Source organism: Artemia franciscana, chromosome 14 (assembly GCF_032884065.1).
Source record: "Artemia franciscana chromosome 14, ASM3288406v1, whole genome shotgun sequence".
NCBI lineage: Eukaryota > Metazoa > Arthropoda > Branchiopoda > Anostraca > Artemiidae > Artemia > Artemia franciscana.
This window is the reverse complement of record NC_088876.1, coordinates 7,592,927-7,615,314: the sequence shown is the minus strand read 5'-3', so window position 1 is coordinate 7,615,314 and position 22,388 is coordinate 7,592,927. Positions and strand designations below refer to the sequence as shown.

At 35.3% G+C, this 22,388-nt stretch overlaps 1 protein-coding gene and 1 long non-coding RNA gene across 2 annotated transcripts in view; one reads left to right on the top strand and one right to left on the bottom strand.

The window, feature by feature from the left end:
• The window catches only part of LOC136035268 (uncharacterized), a 278,010-nt gene that overhangs the window by 229,439 nt on the left and 26,183 nt on the right, over positions 1-22,388 (top strand). The gene's annotated exons all lie outside the window — the stretch shown is intronic.
• The window catches only part of LOC136035267 (voltage-dependent calcium channel subunit alpha-2/delta-1-like), a 47,353-nt gene that overhangs the window by 12,064 nt on the left and 12,901 nt on the right, over positions 1-22,388 (bottom strand). Inside the window, exons 4-8 of the mRNA XM_065716943.1 lie at positions 14,483-14,712; positions 11,649-11,787; positions 7,948-8,141; positions 4,651-4,847; positions 1,190-1,401 (exon numbers count right to left, since the gene is read on the bottom strand). Coding sequence (XP_065573015.1) covers positions 1,190-1,401; positions 4,651-4,847; positions 7,948-8,141; positions 11,649-11,787; positions 14,483-14,712 — 972 coding nt within the window. The remainder of the gene's footprint in view (positions 1-1,189; positions 1,402-4,650; positions 4,848-7,947; positions 8,142-11,648; positions 11,788-14,482; positions 14,713-22,388) is intronic.

Genomic DNA, 22,388 nt, shown 5'->3' with positions numbered 1-22,388 from the left:
TCAAAACTTAAAACATTTCTCGTATTCTGACCAATAGTCTGCATTGCGCAAGTACTGATCTCCTGATTCAGTTCCTTCAACCGGGAGTGCAATGCTATTTATTTGAAATACAAGTTTGGCAACCCGAGAAGAAAATATTGTAATTCTAATCTGAAATTGATCCAATGTGAACGTGGGACGAACGTAAAATAAACCTCGCGAACCAAAATTTGACACCTCTGTTAGCCTACTCCTAGTGGTAAGCTTGATACTAGCAAGTGTGAAATTTCATTATTGGAGTAGGACTTGCTTTTGCACGAAAAATTGTTTCTTTGAGGATATATTGGTTCATATCTGTCTCAGAGTTGCAAATATTGTTTTTAAATTGCGAAATTGCTTTTCAGATCCAAAAATATTTTTGTACTCATAAAATACGCTCATAAAAATGTATGACGGATAGGCTCTTTTTTTAAATGGATAACTAAAATACCAACTTTAGAAAATACCTATTTATTTAACTACAGAGAATTCTAAAAAGATTTCTGAGAGATTTTCTTCCAAGCAGGCACAAAAGAATTCACGTTAAAATGTCCAAGTGATTTTGAGTTGACAAAATTCGTAAGTTTTTTCCAACTTGACTTTAGCAAAAAAAAAATTATCCTCATATAAGTTAAGATTTATCAATTCAGTTCAATCCCCCATCGATGGCTGATTAATAGCAGGTTTAAGTGTATGACTAAAAGTCAGAGTACAGATTTAAATTCTAAAATTCATCAAACTGAATTAAGTCTAAATATTAATAGTCGTATTTATTATAACAGCCCCGTCTTGTTGCATACTTAGATCTTACATCTTTTGACAGAAAACATTCTTAACGAAAATGTGAGGACTCTAATCTTGCTTTTTTCACCTTTATTTTGCGAACACCTTTCTTTGTATTTCACTGATCATTAGTTTCAGGACTTCGATGAGATTGCTGTCAAAGTTCTCTCTTCAATAAGAAAACTCTCTCTATATATAGAAAAAATTGTAGTTAGCTACAAGATCTTTTTACTGCAAAAAAAAACAAACGAAAAAAAACACAAAAGCGATAAGACGAGCAGAAAGAAGTAAGATCTTAGATGCAAGAGGTTGGCACTTTGATGAGTATAAAAAACAGGCTTATTATTATCACAAAAATTCCTATTTAGAAATTACGTTAAGAAAATACCTCGTAAAGCAATGATGGATAAATGCAAAAGTATTGACCACCAAGGACACAAGAACTCTTGCCACTGAACTGTGGAGCATACTTAACGTTGGCAAAATGCCAGCAGACGAGCACGGGTTTGAGTTGACCCATTTCTTACAAGATGCTAAAGGCCGATGTTGAACTACTTGATCATATACATTTGTTACTCCTGATGCCAAAGCAGCCATTAGCTATTACAAAAAGACACAAAAATTTCAAAATTTAGTCACAAGGATAAAAATAAAATGGAAGGAATAAATACACCTAAAGCAAACCAAAATTGAAAACGAAGAATAACATAAACACAAATAATCACAAGTGAAAGTGTGGCAGCACAAGAGAACGACTCCTTAAAATGTTAGGGGAAGCAGAGTTTGTTTTTTCAATTTTCTTCTGATGACTCAGAAGAAGACATTTTTCAAAATCTAGAAGGCCGTTTTTCACTGAAAATGACGAAACAATGCATTTTCTGCGGGGAACTGCTTGTAATTGAAGCCCCCATTAACCTAGTTTTACTATTCTAAAATTTAGAAAGTTTTGTTAAATTTCTTTTAATGCTCAACCAGATGCCATTCTTCTTGAAATTAAATATACAAAACAAGATTTTGATTATGGCCACTTGACTTTTTGGAGTAGTTCCATCTTTTCCAAAATTATCCCCAGGCTCAAGAAATACTATTAGGCTTATAACTTTTGATAGGTAACATTAAACTAATGGAATTTTACGCATTGAAAAATCTGCTACTACTGCAACTACTGCTAACAACTCACCGCAGCACAAAGCCACCTGATGCCAACACAGCTACTCACGCTCCTCCCTCATCCTAATCTATTCAAATCCTCTTTCTTTGCATGTTCCGAAAAAGTTCCTATTTCTGTTAAATCGTTCGTTACGACATCCTCCCACACCCAACCACGGACGACCTGCTTTCCATTTCCCTACACGGTTAGCCGAAATGGACAAGTTTTGGCCAACTCTCATATTTCATCCGCAGAACATGCAATAACCCTCTCATCCTTTCTCTCATCATAGCCCTGGAAAGCGCGATTGGATCAAACTTTTTGTATAACCAACTGTTTGAATTACAGTCAGTCAGCCAGGTACCCAATACAATTTGCAGACAATATCTCTGGAACACATTTAGCCCATCTTCCTCCATTTTTCGAGCACCTATGCCTCAGAACATGTTTCTTTACTCAACGTCACCTTTTCATCTTCATTCGCCTTAACATTTATTCTTCTTAACATTAGTTTGCAAACCTATTTTAGAACACTAAACTCGCAAAACCTCTAAAAGCTAATCTAATTTTCACACGCTTTCTAGGAAAAAAAAACATATTTAAACTTTAATACCCCTTTTCAATTGTTACTAGACCTGTGCTTACTAATTGTTTTTGATAAAGCCAATCATACCACTTCATCCTCTTCCTGGGGTGTAATTGGCCTATAATGGAGTGAGCAATGAGTGGATTCCAAAAAGTTCCCTCTCCATCCTACAAACCTAATCATAGGTCAAGGCTCAATTCCACGCCATCGTACAGATCTGTTCGTATCGCAAAAATAAACCATATTTAAAATAAAATATGCACTTTTACTGTTATTTGGCCGATACTTAATGGGCTGATCTATACTCAATGGGATGCCACTTCATTCACTTCCCTTAACATAGTGGGGCTGAAATTTTGCAAAAGCTACAGTAGACCAATGATACATATCATATCATGATACATATCAGTAAACCAACGAGGTCTTTAGTACTACCGCTCCCATCCCACTCAACTGAATCCAGATCAAGGCTCAGATCTACAGAGAAAAACATGCTTAAAAGGTAGAAAATCCACCATTGCTTGGCATATACTTACTCGTCATTTTGACCAGCCTCACCACCTCAACTTCAATCTCATCCCGTGATTTCACTTGAAATTTTGCTAAAGCATTGATCTACAGAAGAAACACATGTAAGAAGACCCATGAGCTCAAAACTTCCCTAGGCTGTTTAGGCTCTCAACTTTACAAGTGGAGATGTTAAGGGTAGCTGTCCGGGGTAAATTTTCGCCAGGATTAACTTGTCCAGAAAATATTTCCGTGGGGAGTGGGATTTTTCCGTGGAGGCGGAGCCAGATATCCTGGCATTTCTTAAAAAATCAGAAATTAAATAAAAAACAAGTTTTTTCAACTGAATGTAAGGAGCAAACATAAACTATTATGTATATTGGGGGAGTGCCCCATGCTCAACACCTTACTCCCAGCGCTAAAGCATAAATTTTCTCCCAATTTTCTAAAAACGACTCCCGGAACACAATTGTTGTTTAATTTAGAATATTAAGTAACTCATTCTAAAATGTCGAAAAACTTTAGAGTGAAGAGCCAGGTGCTGAGCAGGGGCCAACCCCCTCATATACATAATAATTCCTGTTCTTTTTAAGTTTTAATGCTGCTCCTTACTTTCAGTTTAGCAGGGGCTAACCCCCTCATATACATAATAATTTCTGTTCTTTTTAAGTTTTAATGCTGCTCCTTACTTTCAGTTCAAAAATGTGTTTTTTCACTGAGCATTAGCAGTATTTTTTCACTCTAATCTTATTCTTAATATATTTATTAAGTGTGGGAAGTTATTAAAGGTGGGAGGTCCCCCCTTCCGTTTAACTCGACAATATAGCCTTGCGAGAGGCAGGCTGTGTCGAATTTTATCTCATTACACAAAGAGATAATTAATAAAATGCCACATTTCATGGGCTGTCGCAGCTTATACTTCCTTGTATCAGCTGCGACCAGGAAATCCCCTTTCCTACAAACCCCGTGTAAAAATTTCCCCTGGAACCAATTCTACCCACAGAAAATTTTCATAGTGAAAAATCTTCACCGCAGAAAACTCACTCCTCGAAAAAATTCCCACAATCCATGATCAAACTGCAACAAAAATTGCAAGCTTCATAAAACAAAAGATCAATAAACAGTGGCATAATTTCGTCAATATTCCGGGGGGAGGGGTGAAGTTGGATCCAATCTTCCAAAATCAAATGAAAATGACAGTGAAAAATCAAAAATGAGTCACATTATACCTTAATCGAAGAAAACTAACTCGTTTCTCTGGACACTTGAATTATGCGGGCTTATCTTATTTTTAACAACTAGGAGGGGGGAGGGCAAACTTGGACCTGGAGTGGCAGTTGGCCCTGTTCCATAACAAATTACGCCTCTATCAATAAAAGGAAAGAATAAAGGTGGTGCCTGTGAATGAAAAAGCGGTAATTTAGTTAATTGTAGCTATGTTTTACGTAAGCAAGCTATTACTCTAATATACTGAAATAGTTTAATATAAATCCATTTTCAGGGATCATTTACCTGAATTCATTGTGATTTCTGCTCTCCAGCCTTCTCCAAAAAAACTAACTGAAAAAGAATTGTTTGGTAAGGGTGAATGGAAAGCTAACTTTACCTGAGGATCAGCCTCTTCCGATCCAAGAAAAGAACCAATAGAAATATCATCTCGATTGGAAGCCACTACCTGTGCCGCTTCATCCAATAAAAAGCAGTTGACCTCTTCCTTGTTATTGCAAAAACTTTTTTCATTTTGTATAGTCTCATCAAACATAATTCTTCGGAAAATATACGGAGGAAGCTCAACACCAACCGCTGAAAGTAAGAATCACAATTTTTTCTTTAACGTTTGTTTCATATTTATTTCATTTCAGGTAATTTTTTGTCATATAGAGAGCATGGAATCCAGTAGGAAGGTAAAAATCTCCTACAATTAAATCTTGCAGATGATTTCAGTGATGAAAATGTCAGGAAAATGTATAATTTTGTGGAAATTTTGAAAGTTTGGGAGACAGAAAAGTTTAACCAGAAGATTGATTAAGTGGATAGTTTCACATACCTGGTTAGTATTATTGGTAAAGATGCTGAATTCAGTGTAGACATTAGATGTTGAATATCCCAGGCCCAAGATGTTTTTTTTTTCGCAGTTGAAAAAGCTTTGAAGGAAAGGAGATACTTGTATGATATGCACCCCCTCGCTCAAGTTGTTCATTCATTGAGGCATTATAGAACCGTTTTTTCCGTTAGTTTCTTTCAGCTTAGCCTGAGACAAAACGAAAAGAAGTAATAGAATAGATGGAAAGTCTGCAATTTTGGTTGTATATTTGCACATTAGGGGTGGGGGTAAAGCATTTGGACAGTGTTAAGTTAGAAAACAATTCTTACTACATAACATGCAGAATAATTGTACGTAACACATTTCGCATACAGACCCGCTATACTCCCCCCTCCCCATAATGTGCAAATATATAGCCCAAAATTATTTATAAAGTATTAAGTTTTCATCATACTTTGGTATATTTCATTATTAATTGAGCGTCAAAGAAACATATTAGAAGAACATAGGTAGGGTGTATATCATACAAGTACCAAAAAGGAAGATAGGTCTGCGAGCCAAGATTAGAATATATTAAAATACGGGGATGAGACTGGTCAAGTATGGTTCTTAAGCTTAAGCGCTTCGGAAAACAAACGATAAAAAGTAAATTTTTATTCCAGAAGAATTGTCTTTTTAACAACCGTATTTCAAATAGTAAGCTCTAGGAAATATATGATTTTATCACATTTTCTGGGGCAATAATGAGAGAAAGGGTGAGTTGTTAAGACATGTTTTACCATTCAAGGATGGCATACTGCTCAAGATCGTCCTTTTCAGCCATCAGTCTCAGGCCAAACAAGAGGCAGGTCTTCCCCTAAATGGGGTTGGAAGAAGTCGTAAGAAACAATCTGGATAGAGGAGGAGCGTCCACAGCTATGTTGGTCTCAGGTTGCTTTGTACTGCAGTGAGTTGTTAGCAGTGGTGATAGTAGTAGTGTTTTTCAGGTTAGTTTGTATCTAACAATGTCCATAGTAAATATTGGTGACTCTTAGAGGTCTTAAAGAGTAATACAATTTCTATCAGTCGTTCTCCAGCTTTCAGTCATGTTCAACACACTACAATGCAATAGCACAATAATTCGGGCAGGTATTGCCCTCTTCTATCCGGGTTATTACTTTTATTACTTTTTTTTGAAGTTGCCTATTATTTTATACTGATCTCAAATCTGAAATGACGAAAAAGCTCATATAAACCTCCTCTCTATACATCTAGATCTTGAATGTAATATCATTGAATTGAATCGTATTGTCGAGTAAATTTAAAACAAGCTAATTTTTGTCCGGCACTTAAGTTAGCTATCAAAAGGTATGGAAAACTGATAATTGAGGAGACTCTAGACGGTTCTTTTAAATAAATAAACAACTGACGTCATCTGACGTCATCGAACAGAGCAATGATAATCAGCTAACAAGAAAAACCTTAATAGAAATTCATTTTTTTTTTGCTTTTTTTTGTCCGCTATTATTTTTGCTTTGTATCAGAGCAGATGCTAAAGAAGCAAATTAGCCAGAAAGGCATTATATAGGATTAGTTAGGATAAGTGATATCATATAAAAACAAAAAGAAAGCTTTTCAAAAATGGGAAAAATATGTGAATTTATTTGCAGAGAACAAAAAGAGACTGGATTTGTGAAGTGTGACCCGTTTCCAGGAGAATGTAAACAAGTTATCTTTACAATGGAGTGCACGTGGATAATATTGCTATTCGCCTAGTTTGTTTGTTGTTATCTTTTATGGATTACACAAAGGGAACTTAATATTAAGGGGAAAATTGGATAAGAGATGCTCGAACGAACTAAAAGAATGTCGGTAACTTCCGAAATTGGAAGCTGGCGCAAACGTCAATGGAATATCATCAGTGACGTCATGCGTTTGTTAATTCTTGGAATTTTTATTGTAATTATAAGCCAGAACTAGAGTAACTGGGAAAAATTATTTAGTAATAGTCTAAGCGTTAGTCTCTGAAAAAATATATTAAAAACCTGAAGAAGTGCAAAGAAGTGCCAAATGCTAGATGGCATTAGCTTGTATTGTCAGAGTCTTATCTTAAGGGTTGTCTATACTCTTTAGCTAAGCCTATATTAAGGCACTTGAGTTCCCGCTCTTATCCCTCTTTCGTTATTACATAAATGCGGTGACCAGAAGTTATGTATAACCCACATACCAGGATGAACATTATCAATGCTAATAACTGTGTAGTTCAGGACAGGTTTTTTTGCGGTACAACTATAATAAATAAATAGTCTATAAATATTTTATTATGAGTAATATAATACCATGTAATATATGCATTAATAATATAAACACAACAATACTCTATACACACTATAAACAGTATAAATACTATACATAAATACCATACAAGTATATTCTCACATATAAATATACCAGTATGTTCTTATGTATTTTAAAGTTTATTCCTTGTCGGGATGTGGGGATTTGCAAATCATAGATTCGTTATTAATTTACATTTGATTTGTTCTCGTTTTTTTTCTGAAGATGTATTACTTTGAAGTCCAAATTCTATTTTATGGTCTCAGAGTGTTCTATGCTGACACACCGCGCTTTGCTCTCTATTGGGTAAATTAGAAATAAAACTGTTTCATTTTCCTTTCCTTTTAAGAAAAAGTAAACTAGATAAATTATCTACAACGCAATCCAAAAGATATCAGTTTCGCATACATTACTTATGGTTGACTTAAAGTTGTCTGTGTTTGAGTTGTCGGGAAAAAAAATTACAATTTTGACCGCATATAGCCTTCTAAAGATTGTAAATAGGCCTAAGCATTTTTAATTTCAAACTTAATTAAACCTTACCAGCAAGAATTTGAGTTAGGTTAGATAGCTTGTGAGTTAAGAGTACCCTTGATCCGATTACCGATTTAACCTTTAGTTTTCCATCATCTTGCTTTGATACAATTCCAGCAATTACATTTGTGTCTGCTCGGCTAATTCGCTGGTAGATGGCATCCTTGTGAATGTCACTTAATGAAGATGATACAAACGAAGACCTACAAAGAGACAAGCACAAACTATTAAAAAATATCACAATTATATTATATATTATCGTATAATCTATTCAGTCGTATATTCAGTCAAACTTGGAAATTCTTTGGTTCAACCTGTCGATCACCTCGTCTATCTTGGTCTCTCTATAGAGTCATCCATACGCCACACGCAGTACCTCCTTATTGAACATCTAACCTGCCGCATTTCCGCATCTTATGCGTCAATAATTTCCTGCAAGTTCAGATGTAACTGGCATTCGCTAGCTAGGCTTTTCAACGCAATAGCTCTCCCTCACATTCTGTATATTCCACCCTTTTGGAAACTGTTTAACTATTACTGACCAAACAAAAATACGCTCAATCTTCTTCCGTTTTCCAAATATTTACTCCGCCTTCCACCCTGGCAAAGCAACTCAAAAATTGTCCGTCAGTTTAAAATAGATGTCCCGAATATTACACAGCTAGAGTAATAGCTAAACACAATAAAAAGTGAATGTGACTGCCCAGGGATGGTATTCTGTATTATTTCAGTAGTCTGTGCCTCTTTTATATGCCTTTCCTGTTTGTTTGTTTTCCTTTTTTCTCTATCTCTTTTGCTCCGTGTTGTTCAAACCTTTGTATTTTTGTATGTGTGTGTCATGAACTTATATCGTGTTGTAATTTTTAAACTTTGTCACTAATTTATGGTTTATTTTCCTGCTTATAAATCTTATTTGCCGAAGTTGAACTATCCCTGGTCGTCGGTATTGGCCCAATAGTTGACATGTTTTTGCTGTGTGTTTTTTTTTATTGTTTGTCTTCACGCTTAGTGTGTATTTCTTCTTTTTTTTATATTTTTTTCGTTTATTGCTCCGTCTTTTTTTTTGTATGACGGGTTTTCCTAACTAATTAACTGAGGTAAGATCAGTTAGAACTAAAAAAAAAAAAAAAAAAAAAAAAAAACAACAACAAATAAGGAAAAACACTCAGATCGAAAAAAGGAGTAATTTTTTAATGCCCCTGAAGCCATTTTAATAATGCCCAAATCCTTACTAATGAAGGTGGTGCTTTCAAGAGTATTGAATTACTAGAGTTTTCAAAATAAATAATCGGCCAGACTGAGCTGATCCGAAATGGCTAGAAACGCTGTTAGAATTTACTGCCCTTTATTATATTATTCTTTTGCTGTTGTAACCGTTTTCCAGGTTTTAGTGGACTAGAGGGGCGAAATATTAATTTAAGAAATTTTATTAAACTGTTAACAAATTGTTAGTCTTAAAATAATTCCTTAGTTATCCTTAAAAAGCTACAAGTTTAATAAGTCTTAATAACTAGGAATTCATGGATTAGTCTTAAATAAATACAAATCTTAAAGAAAGTATTAGTCTTAAAAATATTAGTCTTGAAATTATTCGTTGATGTTTTATCTTTTGGTATTTGTGTAATGGAAATTCAGTGTGGTACTCGTCGTTATATAATGTTTGACTAAGGTCAAGTCTCTTTCACTTGATAATATGGCCCATCTTGTGAGGATGCGATCTTAAACTTCAGCTTTCTTAGATCCACTGATTCAAATTTCTTTTCATAGTCACTAAAAGAAAGAACCGGTCTGATGATGGATGAAGATTCAGAGTCTTCAGAAACTTCAGAAGATCTGAGGCTTCAGATGATTCAATGGCTTCTCAGAATTGAGCTGAGCGTGGAAATTCGCTTTTAAACTACATGCTGGTCTTTTCAAGAAATTTAATCTACATAAGCTTTTAGTCTGTTAAGTTTAATAATTTAAGTCCTACAAAAATCAAGCTAACATCTCTATGTTTACCAAATTCATGCTCACCACCTTTACTCTACATCAAAAATCATGTTCGTAGTTTCCAATATCCAACGCTACAATTTCGGTAAGTCTGTCATGTTTTGTCTCGCGGCTGGGGTATCCATTTTAAATGTTCACAGAAAGTTGTGTTGGTGGGGGAGGGGGAATAAGTGGGTTGTTATTTAGAATTATTTAGATGTTATCTCTGCCTCTCTGCATGCTGGCATAAAGCCTAGAGAGCAGAGGCCGAAAATCTAAATATTCTTATTTGCCTTCATCCTCCTTTTTCTCTCCCCTAGAACCCATATTTCCTCTACTCATCTGTTCTTCATCTAATCTATACTTTATATTCCAAGATCTAATGTCTAACTTCGCAGTTACCATATTTGAATAACTAATGTTCGGTATTACAAGCGTTAAAAGCCTCTTCCATTCCCTTAAAAAAAAAAAAAAAAAAAAAAAAAAAAAAAAACGCTACAGAAATTCCAAATTGCCTATATCTTTCTACAATTTTTGGAAATTTTGAAAAGTAAGTAACAATGATGATCATAGTTACAGTTATGCACAATATCACAACAGACGCTGTTCAGATTTTTAATTTTCTTATGAACAAATCGCATTATTTATTTAAAAAATCAAAAGATTTCTAATCAGTGACATTTCTAATCCACAATATCTAATGCACGATATCTAATGTAAAATACCACGAAAGAAGCTTTTAATATTTTTAATTTTCTTATAAAGAAATTGCAGTAAATTATCTATTTAAAAAATTCAAAGATTTCTCATCAGTAACGTTTCTAATTAACAATATCTAATGCACAATTTGTAATGTACAATATTACGACAGAAGCTATTAAGATTTTTAATTTTTTATAAAGAAATCCCAGTAAATTATTTATTTAAAAAATTAAAGATTTGTAATCAGTAACATTACGATTAACGAATTTGATATGTTTGGAGTCACTACTAACAGCCAATTCTTTTGACGTATTTTTTGTTATCAAAATTTTGTTTTTTAGAGTTTGGGCTACTGTTGAGCCGGATTGCTCCAAGTCACTCTAAGGACAAAGGAGAAAATAAATTTAAAAAAAACCTTGAAAACAAATTTTTTACCTCCAAATTAACTAAAAGGCAGAATAAAATTTATCCAGCTAACCAAAAAAATTAAACTCTATTAATATTAAAACAGAAAAAAAACAGGGGTTGTTTTTTCTATTTTTTGGGCGAAATAAATATGTTTTTATTTTGTAGCGCAACTCCAGGTGATGGCGCTAGTATTCTAAGATGTCTTTTAGTATAAATTTAGCTATTTGTTTCTTTCTTTTCAAATTTGACCTCTTTAGAATGTAAAGGGACATTAATTTTTACCCAGGGTCATTCTGCCAATCACATCAACTTGACGCATCATTATTTTATTGTCTCATTTTATTATTATTTTATTATCTATTTTATTATTACTATTTTATTTATTTTTCTATTACTATTTTTCTATTATCTATTTTTCTATTACTATTTTATTATCATTGTCATTATTTTATTATCTCATTTTATTGTAAAAAGCAAAATGTAATTTTTTTTCTTTACCAGGATATAGTCTCATTTTTATGACCTTGTCCCATCTTATGGGCTAAAGATCTATCCTCCTGAGATTGTCACGCCTCTTAACATAGTTGACCAACCAATCAGAGTAATTACACGCATTAAGGATAGCATACCTTTGATTTTGAACAAAAGCCAGTCCTCCTTGAGTGGCAATGAATCTTGAAGACCCTTTACCCTGCCTGTGCCAGGTTTTAACGGCACTTAAAGCCACATCCAGATCCCAGTACAAATGCTGGACTACTGAGGAGTCACCTAGAGGATAATATTTATTGTAGTCAATAAGAAAATAGCATTATCGAAAATATTTCCCTGTTTGCGGTGATCCAAACAAGTATTTATTTTTGACAAGCCCAATAATTAATATTTTAGCCAATTGCCTCATTAATAAAGCATATCAATTAGTTTAGTAAGTGAATAAAACAAATAAAACGACTGATAATAAAGCCTTTCAAATAAATGTCACCAGTCACACATCAACATTAGTTAACTGCAACTTACCGCAATCAATACTCTTCATACCTTGTTTTTTGTTTGTATTTCTTCCTCTTTTCTGACTATTTGAATTGTGTTTGCTAATGTTGTTTTGCGCTCAGTCCTTTACATGGTGCTGCCTCTGAGCATTGTTGCGACGAATGCATTTTAAAATAATATTTTAAGAAAATTTTAATTTTGTTACTAGATTAATACATAACATAAGTAGGTATTATGAAATATATAATTAAAAAATAAATATTATTTATTTTTTTTTAGTATGAAATATTATTATTAATTTTTGAATATTGTGAAATTAAAGTAATTTTTAAGTGTAATTAACAAATAAAAATGTTGAATAACAATCTTCTATGGGATTTCTGAAAGCTTCTATATGCCATCAGCATTTTACTGAGTGTCAAAAATTTCCGAGTTCTAGAAAACGCCACAAATGTTCTGCAGAGACGTTACCAAAACTAACCACGAAAAAAGATATTCGTTGCCAATCTTTCTCTATTTTTAATCATTCACACTTTGTCTTTGAAGTTAAATCTTTGTGTCTTAAGGCTACTAATTAATTGGCTCCAGCAACAAATATTGGTTTAAATCTATTATCAGGAGAAGGCATTTTCTCAATTCTGTAGTTTTACAACGAAACAAAAATCTTTCCCTAATATGTTGCTAGTCATTTGGCTTTATCTTTTGGAGCTATTTCCACAGATGTAACCAATAGATAAAACCAGGGCAGTATGAAGATTTTTACAGAGATGAAGCATTTTTGGGGGGACGTGGGTTTTACCAGTTAACTCAACCAATAAACTTTTTTATGTATTTCCTTCACTTTTGTATTTAATTTCAAAATAAAATAACATTCACAATAATAAAATAATCTCATTCGTTAATGTTCAGATTTGTACTGTTTGCCAAACAGGTTAAGCTCAGTTTAAACCCCATTTAGAGCCCCGACGCCGATGTTTTGTTAATTTGAAGTTAAAAATCTATCGTTGTATTTTCGAACGAATTTTTGATTGTAAGTTAACTTATAATTATAATTTAATTTGCTTATTCTTCACTGGTAATGCCTGCTGGATATAGAACTAGAAAACTCGTTTAAAATACGCTTCTGGTTTCCAAAAAAAATGAATAATTACAAAAATAAATTACAAAATTAGTACTCAAACAACTATAATAATTACAAATAATTATGAAATAAAAATTTTTAAATAATAGTTAGTGCAAACAGTTAGCTCAAAATAATTACAAAATTACATTACTTCCTCTCGTAATGCTCCATTTCTTGTCTCACGATCTAATATTTTTTTTTAGTTTTATTTAATTTTGGCTTTAAGGGTATGTAATGAATTTTTAGTTGTAAATCATTTCCTTTTTTGGTTATTTTTCATTGACGACACCTGTTGGATTCGTGGCCGAAATGTTAACTTAAAACCGACTTTAACCATTGTCTTTATAATGTACTCATTTCTCCATACCTTTTTGCTACTATGCTATTACATAATTATAATATTCAACACATGAGTTACAACCTTTCCCCCCTCTATGTTGGAGAAGTATAACGAGCTTCGGAACAAACAATGTGTGCTAAGTAGTTACAACATTTTCCATTATGTTGATATTTTTTTCTTACTCAAATAAAGTCACTTGACTCAATCTTAATTTGGTCTTAGCCAAAGTTGTTTAGGATCATGACAGGACTATTTTCAATCAGTCTAATTTTATCTTTAGATGTATTCTGAAGAAAATTTTTAGTTTAATTTACCATACGTTAGTTTGTTGTTGTTATTTTCCTTCGCTGATGACGGATATTATACATGTTGACGACTGTTGCATTATGTCAAGTTAATGCACTTGTTTTTTTTTTACAATTCACCATCCCTTTTAATCACTCATCTGTTCTTACGTGTCTTACGTGATCCATTTGGAACTAATGGGTTTCTTAGAAAATAAATAGATATAGATTAAATATCCCATAGAATTGGTTTTAGCTACTATATTTATAGGGTACTACCATGGTCTTGTACTACCCTGTAATATTATACATGGCCTGATTTAAAGTTTTGACGATTCTGGGCCTTAGTATTTTTGCCGCTCCATTTTTGCGAAATTTTCGGGGAAATCTCCAAAGACTCGGCGAAAGTAGAAGTATCGAGCAGAACGCAACTGATGAGCCTAAAAATAATGAATGAGAGAGGAGATAGTGAACTCTTAACTGCCATTCTTGGGACAGATCTGGCAGATTATAAGTGGCCACGTAGTTCCACTGTTTTTTTAATCTCTTTTCTGTGAATAGGCAGCGTGGCGGTGGAGAACACGAGGCTCTTCGACAATAAATCACATCAGTCCGGTTCTCTTAAAAAAAAATCACCCAGTGAAAATTTATTGTTGCCCTGGCATTTTGTTCCCCTAGGCCAGGGCCTAGTGTGCATATTGGCAAATCCCGGCCTGGTTATTTACTTACAATTATTTAAAGTTCGATCAAATACATGAGTTCTGCCATTTTGCCCCTCGATGGTGGAGATACGTAAGGAGCTCCCAAATGAACACTGGGCCCAAGGAGCTATCAAAAGGCTAGCATTCTTCTCCCTTAAGACATCTCTCGCATACAAGTCAAGGAGTGTATTATTCCTTGTTTTCTTGGTAGGTTCAACGGCAACCCGCAGATACTTTTCAGGAACAACAAGGCAAAAGCTAGAACAGTTAAAATCTTTATCAGAATGACAATATAAATGTTATATATAGTTTTTAATGCGCTTCAACGGACGTTTTCCATATTTTTTATGAAATATATGAAAATTACAAAACTAAATGTGCTCGTACCTATGGCTAAGAACTAAGCTAGAAGAGGTTAGGACTTTCAATGAAAAATACAGGGGTACACGGGGTTATCTACAAACAGTGGAGGATTTAGGTGGGACGCGGGGATTCACCACCCCTAAGGTGGAGATGGATTTGGGGTTGGTGCTGGGACCGCTTACTCTGGCTACGTTTGGGACGATATAAGTAGTGGGGCTCAATAACTTTAAAAACACCCATAGGCGCTACTCTTTTCTTCCCTTAATGAATAAAAATAACAAAGAGATTTAACGGTGATTCCCTCAAGACACAGGTGTTTGTTACGCTAAAGGGTTTTTTTTCTAAGAGAAGCGGCGTCAGGTATCTGTTACACATTAGAGTGTTCTTTCTTTGATTTTTAAGGACCCCACGAGGCCAGGAAAAACCATCAGGGGACAGCTAGTGGGGAGCCTTCAAGATACCGGGCCCCTAATTTCACTTAACAGCCTTTTCCACAGGGGGGGGGGTGCCTTAACAACCAATTCCTATGGTGCCCTCCAAAGGGGGGCCAAGCAACGAAATCCAAGGTGAGCCCTAGCATCTAATTTCAACGGTAGTCTAGAAACAAATCCCATCGGGCCCCTAGAATCCAGTCTAACCAGGCCTCTAACCTAATCTAACCACTGGTGCCCCTAGCATCCACTTTCACTGGGGTCCATGCATCCAGTTCCAATGGGAGGCCCTAGCAGTCAATTCCAACGGGGCCCTAGCAACCAAGGCCAGTGCTGGGTCCTCTAGTCAAGCGGGGTTCCCTCTCCTGTAACTAAGGACAATGCAATCTTGCGTGACTTGTAAGATGTCAGAAGCCGCCAGTCAACTAGGAATCCCTGCTTGCAACTGAGAATGAAGCATTCTCGCATTAAATTCTAGATTTCAGGGGCCCCTGAGGAATCTCTGGCTGTAGCTGAGGACGGGGTACACGTTGAATGTCACATAATACAATAGTAACCTGTATATTTCGTAATAGGGAAGATTATCTGAGCTAAGGATGACGTATTCTTGCGTGACTTGTTTCTTCAGGGACCCATGGAAAATCCCTGCTTGTAACTGACAATGACAAACACGTGGAATATTATAGAATGACAAACATGTGGTATGCTATATGCTACTTTAACAGATGTTTTTCTTTAAGATTTAATTTTCCTTTAAAGGGTGTTTTTTGGAAATTTAATTTTCTTCAAGATTTTTTATCCAGGGAACCATTATATTCCAAAGATTTTTGTCCCTTCAGAAATCAAAACAGATTTACCCTCACCGGAACTGAGTGCTAGACGGCTGGTTCAAGAAAGTCTTTCTGATATTTTTATTCGGGAAATGGTTTCTAATTGAGCCGTTTCAAGGAAGTTATGGATTACATGTTCGCTATTTCTGCAATAATTGACGTGCAGGAGAGAAGATCGATTACTAGAAATTGATTACATTAGATGTGCACCAAGTATTGTTAATTTTCTAGCATGAACTGGACAGGTTAAGCTAGCTATTGAATCAGTGAGATGTTACGTAGCAATGGCTTTAGATATTTCATTGCGGATACGATTACCTATTGAAGATTCATCCTGGAACAGGAAATCTAAAGAGCCAAACCTTTTTATTGTACATTTTTATCGTACTTTTTATTCAAGTTTTAATAACAAAAAACATTATAAAATCCATGAAATGACACACATAAGCAATGAAAACTCAACAAATGGAAAAAACAAAACATGAAAAAAGCTGACATAGGATAAAATATAAGCAAAAAGTGCGTGAATTCAAGAAAGGCGTAGGGTGCTAGAAACAGATTCTTGGGGGGAGGGTTGCTATGAGAGGTAAATTTAAGCCAACTTAAGGTATATTTTTGAGAGGTTTTAATGAAAATTCTTAGTTATTTGGGCGAAGCCTATGCATTGTTGGTTGACAAGCACACATCTGAATGAAATTCCTTTTCGTATTACGTAGTATCTCGTTATGCTAGATTTAACCTACATTAGTAGATATCTTTGAGAGCGTTTACTTAAAATGCCTTGTTTCTTTAACTGAGAGTTAGATTTCAGTCTCCCTCCGCGAAAAAATCTTTCAACTTCTCCCATTATAACTTTAACCTGTAGAAAATGTTAGTCCAACGCCATTTGTGCCACTGTAGCACACTATGGATGGCATACAGCACCCTTCTCATTCCAAATGCATTTTTTAGATATTTTAATCATAAATATATGCTCTAGATCCAATGCTTTTTGTTTTAGCAATTCATCCCCAACGTGGTACCTTCCATGACAATTCACTTTACCGTAGCAAACTATGACGAAAGTAAACAGTTCAAAATAGGGATGAAACCTTTTTTTTGACAGTGAATAGATATAAAATTATTTAACTGGATATTTCAAACACGTATACAGTGTTCATCATCAGCAGTAAAACTAAACGACAAGGGTGCTTTTTCTGTCTTTTAGTTTTACTGCTGATGATGAACACTGTATATGTGTTCGAAATATCCAGTTAAATAATTTTAAATCTATTCACTGTCAATAAAAAGGTTTCATCCCTATTTTGAACTGTTTTACTTTCGTAATGGAAAGGCAGTGTAGTCTTCGAAGTTATTTATGTGGCAAACTATGAATTGCTTACAAAACCCTCTTGTGCACATTATCACATATATGGCATTTTTTGGGCATTTTCCTGCAAAAATGTTCGGTTACATTAGAAGTGATCATTCAAACCTAAAGAAAAATTCCCAATAGTGTTTCTTCTGAGGATTCATGGCAACTAATGCCAGCATGGCACAAAGTAGCAGCCCGATGACACCCTCTGCTGCAAATTATTACATCTAAGGATTTTTCAACCTTTTTCCCACAGAAAAACTTTGTAAACCAAAAATAACCATTCTTTTTATTTTAACAGCTGAAACTTGTCATAATACGATGTTTTTTAGGCACCATGACAATATATGACTTGCCCAATCCCTAGCAAGTAATTCCAGGGAGGGAAGGGGGGGAGGTTGTTTTTAGAGGTAAATTTAAGTCATATTAACAAATATTTCTGAGAGGTCTTAACGAAAATACCTCGTTTCTATTGCTTTATTAGACGCACTTGCCTATTAAATTATATTGATTTAAATCTTGGTATGAGCAAAAGTACATTTCAAATGAGCCGCAAGTCTTACGCTTTCTGCAGCAACAGTCTCACTACTTACAATTGTAATTATAAGAAAAATTGTAAACTTCACAATACGTTTTCCCGCTAGTAAACTAAATACGCAAACGAAGAAAAAAGAGACTTTGTATTCAGTCATTTCTGATAGGTTTTAATGAAAATGCCTCGTTTCTTTACTGGGTGTTACATTTCAGTCCCCTTCTGTCGAAGAAATCTTTTAGCACCTCCACAGCTTAACTCTAAGCTTTAGCCCATTTTATTCCAAGGCAAGTCACGCCAAAATGGCAAACTATGGTTGGAAAACATCACCCTCTGACACCCTATTCATTCCAAATACATCTTTCAAATATTTTCATCATAAAATTATGATTTAAATTGAATGGTTCGTGTTAATCGTGTTAGCATTTCTTCTGATGAATCATGAGAATTAAGGTTAGCACAGCACAATGTAATAGCCCAATGAAACCCTCTCCTGTACATTATTAAACCCAAGAATTTTTATTTTTTCCCACAAAAATAAATTTATAAACTCATAATGACCTTTTATTATTTGAAAATTAGAAACTAGCCAAAATGCCACGTGTTTTTGAGCCAAGACTATGCATATTCCCACCACCGTGACAATATATGACTGGCGCACCCCTAGTAAGCAATTTCAGGGAAGGAGGGGGAGGGTTGTTAACCCATATTAAGAAATATTTTGAGAGTTTTTAATGAAAATACGCCTTTTCTTTGACTAAATGTTAGATTTCAGTACCCCTTCGTCGAAATTTTTTTAACACCTCCCGGCTTAACTTTGAACACTACCTTGGCAAAATATGGATTGCAAAGGCACCATCCTGCACCCTCAATATCCCAAATGCCTTTTTCAGATACTTTCATGATAAACATATGCTTTAAGTCCAATGGTTTGTCAATACTTGCCAAAGGGTTCCGTGTGTCAGTCATTGACTGTCAAAGGTTAGGAATTGCCATGGATAATCGCAATCCAACAGTGAAATAGCAAGTCTCCGCTGTTCAAATTAAAGCAATGGTCATTTTTAGTTTATAAAACTATTTTGTGGGAAAAAGATTGAAAAGCCCTTAAGTGTGATAATTCGGGCCGGAGGATGTCATCGGGCTCATTCGTTGTGCCACACTTGCCTCAATTACTAGGAGTCATCAGAAGTAAAGCTATTGGGTAATATCCTTTAAGTTTAAATTACCTATTCTAGTGTCAACGGATATTTTTATCGGAAAATTTCTGAAAAACCCTTAGTTGTGACAATATATACAATAGGGTGCCGTGCGTCATTTGCTCTTTGCCATAGTGGCATGAACTGCCATTTGCGGCTTAATTTTGGGGTGGAGCAATGCACGTGTGTCATCTTTAGTTTGTCACAGTGGCGTGAAGTGCCTTGGACTAAAATTTTCTACAGTACAAGGTTAAGCTAGGAGTTGTTCGATGATCTTCGATGAAGAAGGACTAAAATCTACCACCCAGTCAAAGAAAAGGGACATTTTCATTAAAAGCTCTCACAAATACCTCTTAATGTCGGTTAAATACGAGATTATGTTAAATACAAAAAAGAATGTTATTAAAATCTGCGCTTTTCAATCATGAATGAATAGTCTTGGCTCAAACAAACGAGGCATTTTCATTAAAACCTCTCTGAAATAACTGAATGCAAAAAATTGTTTCTTTTTTTTCCTTTTCCGTGTTTCATTTACTAGCGAGAAAATGCATTGTGAAGTTGACTTTTTTCTTATTATTACTTTGTAAGTATCGAGGCATCTGCTGCATAAAACGCAATGCTTACGACTCATTCGAAATATGATTTTACTAATACCAAGATTTAAATAAATAAAATGTAACAGGCAGGTGAATCTAATAAAGCAATAGAAATAATATATTTTCATTAAGACCTTTCAGAAATATCTCTTAATACAACTGAAATTTACCTATAATAACAACGCCCATCCTTCCCAGGAATCCCTTGCCAGGGGTGGCTTGACTTGACTTACTTGACTTATCGCTCCTGCCGAAATGCTTCCAGCGCCGAGAGTGATGCTGCATGGCGCCTCAATTTAGACCGGTCTCTTTCTAGGATGTGGACATCCTCCTGAATATTTGCCATGGCTAAGAAGGCATCTGTCGTGTCCTTCCATCTGGTTGAGGGACGACTTCTTGGGCGTTTCCCGCCGTGCAGCACGGGATCAAAGCCAAAAATCGTTCGTGCGGGAGTGTCGAGGGCCATGCGAAGGAGAGGTCCGTACCAGTGTAGCATTCGTCGGGCAAGTTGGAGTGAGAAGACTGTTTGAGCAGTTAACACCAGGAGGTTCTCTTTGCTAACAAAATTGTGCCAGCGTAGTCCTTCAATACAGCGAAAATGTTCTGTTTGGGCTATATTCATGGTGCTAAGCAAAGACTGAGTGGCTGGCCAGGCTTCGACTCCGTAGAGAAGCACGGATCCCACTGAAGCACAGTATATGCACATCTTGGTCCTACGGCTGATAGAAGGTTTCCTCCAAAAGGCACTTGGTCTCCTCACTACTGCTGAGGCTTTTGCATTTCGGTGCATTGGATATTCGAGGATTGATCCATCATTTGAGAGGATAGAGCCAAGGTATGTAAATTCCTCAACATTCTCAGCTGGTTTGTCACCGACCATTAGGACTGGTGGAAGATGCGGTGAGTAAGGGGTTCAACAAACATCACTTTTGTCTTCTGCCAATTAATCGACAGCCCTATCTTTAAGACTTCATCAGCAAGGATCTGTAGGGCTTCTGTGAGCTTTGACTGTGAATCGGAGACGAGAGCAAGGTCAAGCTGGCTGAATATGTATAGTCGTAACTCAAAGAAACGTGGTATATTGTCAAGTGTCTGCTGTTCAAATAAAAATAATGGTTATTTTTAGTTTATAAAGTTATTTTCGTGGTAAAATGGTTGACCCCCAGGTGAGAGAGACAAAAACAAACTCACACACAAGCACCCACAATCTCACAGGTTTCAGACACACAAACACACAAGGACAGACATAGAGAAAGGCAAACACACAATCTAACACACAGGTAAAGACAATAAAGGGAGACTTGAATAGATTTGACCAATAGAAGTGCCAAAAAGGAGACAATGATATGACCACATGTATCAACTTGATAAACAAAAGTACCATTTGCATCCAACCTACAACTAACTCTAGGTACCTGTAGCCAACCTAAAGCTCCCTCTGGTACCTGAAAGGTTACTTTCAAGCCAGTTTTATTTAACGTCACTTAGCATGGCACCGGGCTTAGCATTAGCATGTCCCGGTCGCTTTCTCTTTGAGTTTCCCGGTCGTCATTTATATTCCCTATGTCCCGGTGTTCCGGTCGTCATTTGTGTCCCGATGTCCCGGTCTGTAATTTCGTCAGTCGAAAACATGACGTCAGCCGACACACAAACATGACGTCACTCGACACACACACACACGTCCCGGTCGTCATCCCCTGTGTCCCCGTCGTCATTTGTGTCCCGGTGTCCCGGTCTGTATATACATTCGTTTTTGAATTGGTATATGATGAAATAAATTTTTGTGTTTTTCCCCTTTTTTTCTTTTTAGCTTTTTTTTGGTTTTTACTTTTTTTAGTTTTTTTAGTTTTTTCTCTTTTTTCTTTTTAGTTTTTTTGTAGTTTTTACCTTTTTAGTTTTTCTTATTTTTATTTTTTTTTAGTTTTGTTTTTCTCCTTTATTTTTCAATTTTTTACTTTTTTTTTATTTTTTTTTCTTTTTTATTTTTTTTATTTTTTTAGCTTTCTTAGTTTTTTTATTAGTTTTTAGTTTTTTTTTCTTTTTATTTTTTTTGTAGTTTCACCTTTTTTTGTTTTTTTAGTTTTTTTTTTACTTATGTCCTGGTCGTCATTTATACTCCCTGTGTCCCGGTCGTCATTTGTGTCCCGGTGCTTTGTTGATGGTGATTGCTAATCGAACATTCCTTGTGTCCTGGTCGCTTTCTCTTTGAGTCTCTCTCAGGTGCTATTGTTGGGGTCCTCAGTTACAAGAACTCCTATTACGTAACAAGCACCTTCGTCTTAAAGAAAACACTCCTTATTACGTGACAAACACCTGCATCTCGAAGAAAATTAATAGCACCTGCGTCTTGATTAAGTTTTTTAGAAGAAAGTGCCAGCAATGGGATTCGAACGGATAGGACCTCGGGGAAAACCTTTCTGCCTTAACACGAAACATAACATAAAAGTATTGCAATGAAATATTTTTATTGAGATAGTGAAATGTAGAATATCATCATAAAAAAGTGTCTCGGCGTGAGAAATAAGATCTAATTAGTAAGTCCGATTGTAGGTCCCCGTGAAATTATATGTAGCTCAAAACCAATCATATATATTAACCGACTATTCGGCCTCTGTGTGGGGCACTATGATGA